Source organism: Myotis lucifugus, unplaced genomic scaffold (assembly GCF_000147115.1).
Source record: "Myotis lucifugus unplaced genomic scaffold, Myoluc2.0 scaffold_53, whole genome shotgun sequence".
Taxonomy (NCBI): domain Eukaryota; kingdom Metazoa; phylum Chordata; class Mammalia; order Chiroptera; family Vespertilionidae; genus Myotis; species Myotis lucifugus.
Window position 1 is genome coordinate 154,342 of NW_005871101.1, and position 11,245 is coordinate 165,586.

Below are 11,245 nucleotides of genomic sequence, written 5' to 3' on the forward strand. Positions count from 1 at the left end.
CTATGGGGTGCCTGGCCAACCTGGGTGAGGGGCTGATGGCTGTTTGCAGGCTGGCCGCAGCCCCCAGCCACCCAAGCTCCCAGTGGAGGCTGGCTGGAAGCAGGTATCTGGGATTTATTTATCTTCTATAATTGAAACTTTGTTGCCTTTAGTGGAGGCCACAGCCGGACCAGGGAAGGCAGGAATCTTAGCTTACTTCATCGCCGGGACAACCAAGCCTCCTGCTTGCTCCAGCTCCATGGCTGCCGGCCGCCATCTTGGTTGGGTTAATTTGCATATAGATGCTCTGATTGGCTGTGGGCTTGGCTTTGGGGCGTAACGAAGGTACGGTCAATTTGCATGTTTCTCTTTTATTAGATTAGATGAGCATCAAATCAAAAAATAAAACATTGCCAGCTCTTCACGTATCCTCAACTGGCCTCTTCCCAATCCGAAACCACTCCCTACTCTTCACCAAAGTAACTACTGTCCTGAGTCTTAGAATACTGACTTCCTACTTTTCTTTATAGAGTTAACACCTAACTATGCATTTCTAAACCCTGAACTTTAATTTGCCTGTTCTGAAACATTGTAAATATGAAATCATAAAGTAGATATTCTTTTATATTTAACTTTTCTTGCTCAATATTTTATGAAATTTATCTATGTTGCAAAAGGCTTTAGTTGGTTCATTTTTATTGGTATATAATATTCCATTATGTGAATAGTCCAAAATTTATATATGTATTCTGCTAATGATGAACAGTTGAGTTGTTTGTGACTATTACCAAAAAAGCTATTATGTCGAATATATATATATATATATATATATATATATATATATATAATTTTTTTTTCTATTAAACAACAGGACTGGAAATAGAATTGCTGAATCATATGGTATATATATATATTTTGCCTACATTTGTTGTTTTATTTTATTTTGTTTTTAATCGCCATCCTAATTGGTGAGAAGTCGTAGCTCACTGTGGTTTTGATTTGCATTTCTTAATGATTAGTAATGTTGAGCATCTTTTTATGTGCTTATTCACCATTTGCATAACTTCTTTGGAGAAATGTCTATTCAAATCTTTTCCCATGTTTTGTTGTTGAGTTGTAGGAGTTCTTTATATATTCTGGATATTAACCCTTTATGAGATATATTATTTGTAAATATTTTCTCCCATTTCATGGGTTGCCTTCTCACTCTGTTAACAGTGTCCTTTGATGAACAAGTTTTAAATTTTTATGACCTTCAACATAACTACTTTTTTCTTTTGTTGTCTGTGCTTCTTGTATCATGTTTAAAAATCATTGCTGATTCCAATGTCATGGAGCCTTTCACCTGTGTATTCTTCTAAATTTTTAATAGTTTTAGCTTTTACATTTGGTCTTTAGTTCTCTTTGCATTAATTTTTGTATATAGTGTAAGGTAAGTGTCCAACTCCATTGTTGTATATGTGAATATCCAGTTTTCCCAGAATCAGTTATACAAAGACTGACCTTTCTCATTGAATGAATCTTGACAATCTTTGTCAAAAATCATTTGACCATATATGTAAGGGTTGATTTGGGGGATTTATATTCTATTTCATTGGTCTATATGTGTGTCTTTTCCTTGCTGTTGCTTTGTAGTCAGTTTTGAAATCAGAAAGTGTGAGACTTCCAATTTTGTTCTTTTTCAAGATTGTTTTGGCTCTTCTAGGTTCATTAAGATTCCCTATGAATTTTAAAATGAACTTTTCTATTTCTTCAAAAAAACTTGGGATTTTGATAGGGATTGAATTGAATTTCTAGATTGCTTTAGGTATTATTGATATCTGAATATCAAACTCTTCCAATTTATAAACACAAGATGTCTTTCTGCCTATTCTCTAATTTCTTACAGCAATGTTTTGTAAATTCAGTGTACAGTCTTTAACTTGCTAAGTTAAGTTTATTTCTAGTTATTGTATTATTTTTGATGCTATTATAGGTGGAACACTCTTTTCAATTTCCAATGTTTATCACTCTTACACATGACATTATATGGATATATATATATATATACACTAGAGGCCTGGTGCATGAAAATTCATACACTCAGAGGGTCCCTCAGCCCGGCCTGTGCCCTCTCGCAGTCCAGGAGCCCTCGGGGGATGTCCAATGGCCAACTTAGGCCCATTCCCCAGGGGCCTAAGCCACAGTCTGACCTCCCTCTGCAGGAGGCTACCCCGGCGGGCCAATCTGAGGACAGCAAGCGGCCGGCCCCACCCCAAATCACCCCCCTGTGGTTGCCAGTGGCCTCTCTCTGCAGGAGGTGACTGGGTGGGCAATCAGGGGGTGGCGCCAGCCCCCATCACACAGCCGCTGGTTGCCGCTGCCCCCCCACCCTATCACCATCCCCTCCCTCTGCTCGCTGGCACCTGCCCTGGCTGGCCTGGTGCCACCTGCTCGCTGGCCCTGCCCCCCGCTGACTGGTCATTCCACCGTTTGGTCAAATTGCATATTACACTTTCATTATATAAGATATACAGGTTGGGGCAAAAGTAGGTTTACAGTTATGAGAACATGAAACACAGAGTTTATTCTTGTATTATTATTTATTAATTACTAGAGGCCCAGTGCATGAATTCATGCGCTGGTGGGGCCCCTCAGCTTGGCCTGCACCCTTTCACAATCTGGGACCCCACAGGGGATGTCAGAGGCCCAGTGCACAGATTCCATCTGATCCCCGTAGGCCAGGCCAAAGGACCCCACCGGTGCACGAATCCGTGCACCAGGACTCTAGTATGCATATAAGATCTTTGGTTAATCTCTTCCTGCCCTCCCCCCAACCCCCTTCCCTCTGAGATTCATCAGTCTGTTCCATGTTTCCATGCCTGTGCATTGAGTGCAGGTCATAGCTAATAGTCAAATGGTTGAACGGTTGCTTAGGCTTTTATATATATATATATATATATATAGACTAGAGGTCAGATGCACGAAAATTTGTGCAAGAGTAGGCCTTCCTTCCCCTGGCTGCCAGCACCGGCTTCCCTCCAGCACCAGGACCCAGGCTTCCCTCATCCTGCCACCAGCAGGCACCAGGACCCAGGCTGGCTTCCCTCTGGCCACCCACAGTCATCCAGGATCCAGGCTGGCTTCCCCCGGGCTGCCTGCAGGCACCCAGGGCCTGGCTGGCTTCCCTCCGGCCCCGGCTTTGTCAGGAAGGACATCCGGAATGACATCCGGTCTACTTAGCATATTACCCTTTTATTATTATAGATTGTATCACTTTCCATATGTGTAACTGCAAATCTACTTTTGCCTCACCCTGTATATATTCTTAAAATATATGTAGAATTGTCCTCCAGGTTTTCGAAGAATCATATAAATGCTATTTTCACTATTTGCATATTTCTGCAAGTTTCTTTTATTCAATATTAAACTTGTAAGATTAGTCCATGATTATACAATATACTCTACTTCATTTATCTCCAGTGTTTGTGTGATCTACTTAAAATTTATATATGAAATCTAATATTATTAGTCATTTAAGTTGTTTCCAATATTTTGTTATTACAAACAAAAGTGGTATGAACATTTTTGTATGGTCTTCTTGTACACATGTTCAAGAAATTCTCTGAAGCATACACTAAGGAATAGAATTAATTTCTGAGTCATAAAGCATAAGCATCTTCAACTTGTTATACATTGCCAAATTGCTTATTAAAGTGGTTTTTTGTTTCACCATCCAAATACAAGTACAAGAGTGCCTATTGATATATATCATCATCAATCTATTATGTCAGATTTTTTTAATTTTGCCAATACATGAATGGGAAATGGTGTCACACATTTTTAAAAAGCAAATATTTCCCTGACTATTAATCAAGTTGAATATGTTGTGTCACTCATTGACCCATGGTTATATATCCCTAAATGGTATACAAAATTGTTCTCAAAATTTTGCAAATTTATAAAAATGGCATTTTTACTATTTATATATTTCTGTAAGTGACATGTTCATATCCTTTGGTCATTTTGTTTCTGAATAGTTTTATTATTGATTTTTTTTGAGAATTTTATATCTTATTCCAATCAAAGGCATGTCTTTTCTATGTTGTCTTTTGATGAATTAAAGTTTAAATTTTAATGTTATTTTTTAAAATTTTAATGACATGCCTTTGTCTCATTTAAGAATACTCAAGTACATATACTCATTCATTCTTTTGTCTTGTTCTGTTATTCTGACTAGGACCACAACACAATGTTAAATAGAGGAAATGATAGCAAGCATCCACATGTTGTTCCAGATTCTAAAGCAAAAGATTTTTAAAGTTTTACCATTTAATATAATATTTACTGTAGGTCTTTTAAAATATTATTTATCAGGTTAAGGAATTCACTATCTATTTTGCTAGATGTTTTCGCACTGTTGATCCTCTCTATTGTATATTTGTTTGTTTGTTTTTCTTATTTCCTTCCATTCTGTTCTTATATTTATTTTTTCCATTATTTCACATTTTAGATACTTATTCTGTTTTCATCTAGTTTCCTTCATTGGATTCCGAGCACATTGTTTTTAGTAAAGATAATACTCTTTGTAATACTTTAAGCAATAAAACAAAATTTTAAAAAAAAAGAATGATTTTGGTTGCATCCCACAAATTTGGAAAAAACAACAGTTTTACTATATTTTATCTTAAAATATTTTCTAAGGAGACATATGTAAAACTTTCAACAATAAATATATATATATTTTTTCTAACCTCCAAAATGAAATTTTCTCTGAGCCATGGGCTTATTTACATATGTCATTCTTAATGCCTAAATTTTAGGAAATTTTTATTTATCTTTGTTACTGATTTTAACCTCATTTTATCATATTTTAAAACATAATCTAAATTATAATAATTCCTAAATTTTTTAAGGCTTGGCCTATTGCCTAGTATATGGTTAACTTTCATTAATATTACACTGATACTTGAGAAGAATATACTTTTCTCATTATCAAATGTATTTTTTATCCATTAGACCAAGCTTGATGGATATGCTATTAATTTTTTATCTGCTTGATTAATTAATATATAGAAAATGTTGAAATAATCAATGATGGTAGTGTATTTGTCAATTTATTCTAATAATTTTGCCAATTTTTGCTTTTTAAGTTTTGGCTTAAAGTACACACACTTTTTTTAAAAATATATTTTATTGATTTTTTACAGAGAGGAAGGGAGAGGGATAGAGAGTTAGAAACATTGATGAGAGAGAAACATCGACCAGCTGCCTCCTGCACAGCCCCTACTGGGGATGTGCACACAACCTAGGTACATGCCCTTGACCGGAATCTAACCTGGGACCTTTCAGTCCGCAGGCTGACACTCTATCCACTGAGCCAAACCGGTTAGGGCAAGTACATACACTTTTAATATTGTTAAACTTTCCTTATGAATTGTATATTATCATTACATAATTATGCTCTTTGGTCTTAATGTCTTCTGTATTATAATATATTTGTCTGATATTAATATAAAAACACTAGTTTTATTCTGATTTCTGGTATTTATTTTCACATCCTTTTACTTTCAAAATTTTGTGCCTTTTTATTTGGTATTCTCTTAAGTTCATAACTGAACTTTTATTTATTTACTTATTTATTTAGTCAGTCTCTGTCTTTTCACAATTCCTGACTTGCTTAAGTTTTTCAGGCAGTACTAGCATATAAGTTCCTGAAACACAGGAATTTTTATCTGTTTTGTTCACTGATGTATCCTATTATCTATATAGCTGTCTCATACATCAAATGCAAAAATCAAAATATGCTATCAATGTTTTTGAAATTAGAAACTGTTATTATTTGGCGGGGGGACAATAATAATAACTGGGTTGCAAAGTTGCTGCCTTTTGCTCTTTTCTTGCTGGTGTGAATTGGTGGGTAACTTCCAAGATGGAAGTATTGGCATAAAAAGGAGCATAAGATAAAACTTGGAGAATGACTGGGAAAGAAGTAATGACAAAGTGTTGGCATTCTAAAGGCACTGCAGAAGCTAAACTCTGAAACTGATCAGTAAAAAGAAGTCATATAAAACTGACATGGCCCCAACTTACACTGAGAAATTGGGACCTTTAAAAATGAAATTTTGCTTTAACTCAAAATGTCAGAACATTTTGTTATGGACAAAGGGCAGAGAAGTGACATAGACACCAAAAAATGAAAAGGAAATGAAACTTAGAGAATGGTGATGCTAAAACACTACACAAATTTGCATGTCTCTAAAAGAGTTCTAAAATCTCTATGATTTTTCTTTTTTTTAATTGCTTTACAAAGTTCATTTACAATCTGCTGGATATGGTTATGATGAGGTGTCCAACAGAAAATACCAATAATAATGATGGCATCTATGCTTTGTACTTTACTTCTAGAGAGCTCAAATTTTACTTTATGGATTTTTAACTTCGTAATGAATAATGTTATCCTTCAAATATATAGATGAGTCTGCTGATCTACAATCAACATCTCATGTTTTTGCAGATGCTTTTCTGGTGTTACTGACCAGACAGTCTCTATTAATGCAGTTTTCTTTTGTGGCTAAGAGTCTATATTTGCCAGAGAACAAGCTGCAGCAAGGATACAATCTGAATCTGAAACTAATTTTTCCATCCAGGCAAAGTTACTCTGTTTATTTGAACATCTACTTCATTGAGTTATCTGTTACAGACTATTTTACCTCACTCACCCTTTTTAAGTTGAACAGAAATTACTTAAGGTTTCGGTAAAACGAAGAACAAAGACTGTGAGATATTTATTTCTAACTTTAGTAGCATAAATAAACCATATCTCGGAAGCTCTGGACATTTCATTTATTTTGATTATTTAAAGTTATATTTTAATTTGGATTATTAAAACTTCAGGTTTTGGAAAAGTTTATTTTTAGATTCAATTCAAGTATTGATTAAACACCAAGTTCTTGGGGCATGAACATAATTTGGAGATGTGATCCTCAAGAAGATTAAAACTTGTTGGGGAGATAAGATATAGCCCCATAAAACATTAGGAGAGCCACTCTAAACTATAGAGTCTATAGACAGTATAGATGTTCTTTAAGAGTTTAAAAGGCATAATGAAATATTCAGGAAACTCTTCATAGACAAGATGAGACTTCAATTATGTGTGTCTAAAAGGATAATGGCCATTTTGAATACAGGCAAAATGGGGAGAAAATGTAGGTATTTCTGGGTAGAAAAGCACAAAAAAGAGCTCTGAAGCAGAATAAGCAAAAGCTGGTACAACTTAGTGAATCAGCACAGCAGCTGATAAGGTTGATACTGGAGAAAACATGGGAACTGGGTATAGATGGTGAGATGCACACAGTTAAGAGCCTTGAATACCAGGAAAGAAGTCACTGGAGTTCCCAAGGATGAATATGACGATGACAAAGGCAGTAATCCAGAGCTACTCATTGGGGTTTGTGTGGAGATATATTGGCAGGAAATGATACAGGTGGCAAGGCAGTGAGGCTGGTTGTAATCCAGATGTTATGTGATCAGAAATTTGACCAGGATGGGCAATGATAATGCAACGAAAGGGGTTAATAGGACATGTATTGCAATGGTCATATTTAATTAGTTTTTTAGTCTCTCTAAATGTTAGGAAAAAGAGGAAAGAAAAGTCAACAGTGGCTTCAAAATTTTAAGCCAGAATAATTGGGGTGAACACTGGTTATCCTTGTAGCATATTGGTAAAAAGCAGGGACGAGGGGTGCTGTGGTGATTTTAAAAATCACTTTTAAGGAATACATTTGCTCTGTTGGCAATTGGAAATGCTGTATTGGAATTTGGTGATAACTTTCAAATGACACTATAGCTTTGATCCCCAATCATTTGGTTAGAAGTACTAGCTAAAGCCACAGTCCAGAGAAATTCCCCCCGAGTGTATGTTTGAAGAACATATTCGTGAGCCAGAGACAGCTTGGCAGAGTCCTGAACGAGAAAGCAAGAGCAGAAAGGGAGAAACGGGAATCAGTATGTATGTATGTGCAGGAAAGAGGGGGAGACAGAGTCACATAAAAAGAGACAGAGAGAGACAAGGAGATGGAGACAGAGACAGGAGGCAGAGAGACAAAGACAGAGAAAGAAAGAGAACAGACTATCACTGAACTTTAAGAAGGTGACTTTGAGGAGGAGGAACACAACAGCACAGAAGGTCAAAGAGCATGCATGACTTGGGGACCTGCTAATTGGTCCGTTTCAGCTGCCTGTGGTACAATAAAATATTTTAATGAAGGGCAAACTTTCATTAACTTCTTTTGCAGAGAGTTAGACATGTTTTATTTGGAAGAAAAAATTAAATATTATGTTTCTGTAAGAAATTTAATCTACATAATCTATCTTTGATATTCTTTTTTAAAGCATTAGCTTCCCTCATGGTAAAAATTTGGGACTGCATCATACCTGCAAATTGACTCTTTTAATAATAAATTTGGTCATAGTCATCTAAATTTCATCTCCAGTTGTGACCAATTGTAAAGGAATGCATTAAAAGATTTCTTTGTCCAAAGTTTCCTTCTTACATGACAGGAGCAAAGAAGATGTTTTTAATCAATTCAAATTTTCCTATCAAAGGACAACATAATCTGGTTAACTTTCATATCCATCAGAGGCACAGGGCTTTTCGGACGTAGGTAGAGGTTTATGAGCATAAAATTGAGAACAATTAGCACTCAAATTAATGTTACATGAGATTCAACATCTGGTAAGTGTTTCATCATTTTGGGTCATAGACCACCTGCTAGGCTAAATGTTCACACAACTGCAATTTACTCTGCATACAAATGGAATAAGAATGATAGTTTTAAAAATGTATTTTCTAAATTTAACAGAATGTATGTAGGGACCGCTCACATTTTAAAACTTCTACTAGAAGTTAATTTTAATAATGTATTAAACACTCATAAGATGAAACATAGAGGGTCAAAATAAACAGAAAATACTAGTGCTTCTATTCTTGCAAGCATATTTTATAATAAATTAGATATAATGCTCACATTTGTTTTTCTCATTATTTAATCACTGCCACAATTAGCATTGGTCTCCTCTTTAGCCACCAAATATTTATGAATAAGAAGATGTCAACTCTCAAAGGCTTTATGTTATTTATATAACAGAGCCCTCAAACATCTGGATGTTTCTGACAATAGAGCTACACCAGAAAATGCCGAATCTTGAGATGCTTCCTGCAAACCATTAAAACACCAGTCCATGCACAATACACCCTAATCTATTCTGAACTTCGGGACTCTGGGACCTCCAAGATCACTTCAGTACAGGCCTAAAAGTCTTGCAGGTGCCGTGTCTGAGATGAATCCTTTCTAGAACCCACAGGAGGCTTCAGGATCTTAGGATCCAAAGACTTCAACAAGCTAGATGCACGCTGGGGGGGTCAGAACAGCCATAAAGCCTATCCACACCCACTCAAGGACCCTGTGGACATCCAGAGTTACCCAGGAAGCAAAAGACCTCTCCATAGGACAACCTGAGACACCATCAACAGCATGACCAGGAGTCCTGGGGCCTTCTAAGTTAGGGAGCAAAACCAGATGAAAGAGCAAACCATAACCAGGGAACTGCTCTAATTTTATTGGCTTTAAATATTGGGCTTCTCAGTAAATTTTAGTTTTAACAAAGGGTTCTATAGCTAAAGAAGGGAGGGTGGGGAGGGTAAATAAAAACTCATGATTGATTTACTCTGTCCATTTTTTAAAAAATATATTGCAGATAAATAGTGAAGACTCTATTTGAACCATTACCCTTTGCATTCTTATTCAACATTAAAAATTGACCTTTAACTAAATTTTAATCACAGGACATTAGGAATTTCCCCCTTTCTGGCAGTGGTAAGTAGGGAGGACTCATTAACCTCTCTGCTCATTATCCTTTATTTGAGACGTTTTTTGCAATAAACAAAAGCCTTATTACTCAGAATGGAAATGAATTAAGTGAATCTGCGTTCCAAGACTCTATGGCTAACATTTGTCCCTGTCCCAAGAGTAATCCAGAGCCAAGCAAGCCGTGAGCAGAGTGCAGCGGTTAGGCCTATGCTCTCTGGAGTCAGACTGCCTGGTGTGAATCCTGCTTTGTCCACATACAGACTGTGCTCTTAGGCAAGTCACTTCTTGCGTACCTCAACTTCCTACTGGGGACAACATCACCAATTTTGTAAAGTTTTCAAGAGGATTTAAAAACACAATGCACACAGAATCCTTCAAACAAGGGAAGGTAGAATAAGTATTTAGTAAATATTAGCTTTTATGGTCATTAAGAACTGAGTCTGTTTTAGAACCATTTTCATGACACTTGAATTATTTCCAAGTCTCATTACAAAAGTCAGTACATTTTTCATTTTCAAATTTCCTTCTACAACTAGGCGGATGGTAAATAAATTAATTAGCTTTATATTTTAATTCTCACTTGGTAATTTCTCTTTTTCCTTTTATATAACATTACTTCCTTTCATCTCAAGCTATGAACAGAAAAATGAAATTCCCTTGAAAAGAGTCACAGAGGAAAATATTGAGGCTGCAAGTTGGTCCTAAAATTTCTACCAATTTGAATGTGGGGAAAGAGGAGCATTCATATGCCTTGTGTATGTTTATGTTTTCAGAAAAAATATAAATAATGAAATATAATTTTGATATATCAGCTATTTGACCTTTTGATGCATGCTTTTACATTGTGTCTTTAATATTTGTACTTATTTTGTCCAAGTATACCTCCTGGAATCTAGGGAAAAATACTCTGAAAACAATAATAATATAACAAAGTCATTAGTTCTCTTTCTGTTGTATTTCAGATCTTCAAGGACTCCACATGTTGCCTCAGACAGTTGACTGGTCATCTTTTTCTCTCCAACAATACCTCTTGACTCTTGGGTTCAAAAACAAAGAAGATGGGAAATTTTTGGAAAAAGTATCAAGTAGGAAGCTGCCAACATTTACAGGTAAATCACCTGGACTTACTATCTTTCAATAGTATTATAAGGTAGCAGTTGTACATTATTTAAGTCTTATTCATCACAAGGCCTAGCATACAGTAGGGCCTGGGACCCCAAAATGTGTGTTGGGTTAGAATTAACTCCTGCCAATCTTTTCTGTGGGTTAGTTAACAATACCTGGAATTCTGGTTCCAGGAAAGCTTCCACCAAGGCTGAACAATCCTAGAGTGCCTACCTTCCTCACTCAACCATCTCACCCAACCACACTATCATAGGGCACTCACAAGACACATTTTATCATCATCATTACAA

General features: G+C 36.0%; 1 protein-coding gene across 1 annotated transcript in view; it reads left to right on the forward strand.

Annotated features, from left to right (window-relative positions):
• Window positions 1-11,245, forward strand: part of SPATA16 (spermatogenesis associated 16) — a 197,324-nt gene that overhangs the window by 143,599 nt on the left and 42,480 nt on the right. Inside the window, 1 exon segment of the mRNA XM_006088830.2 lies at window positions 10,793-10,939. Coding sequence (XP_006088892.1) covers window positions 10,793-10,939 — 147 coding nt within the window.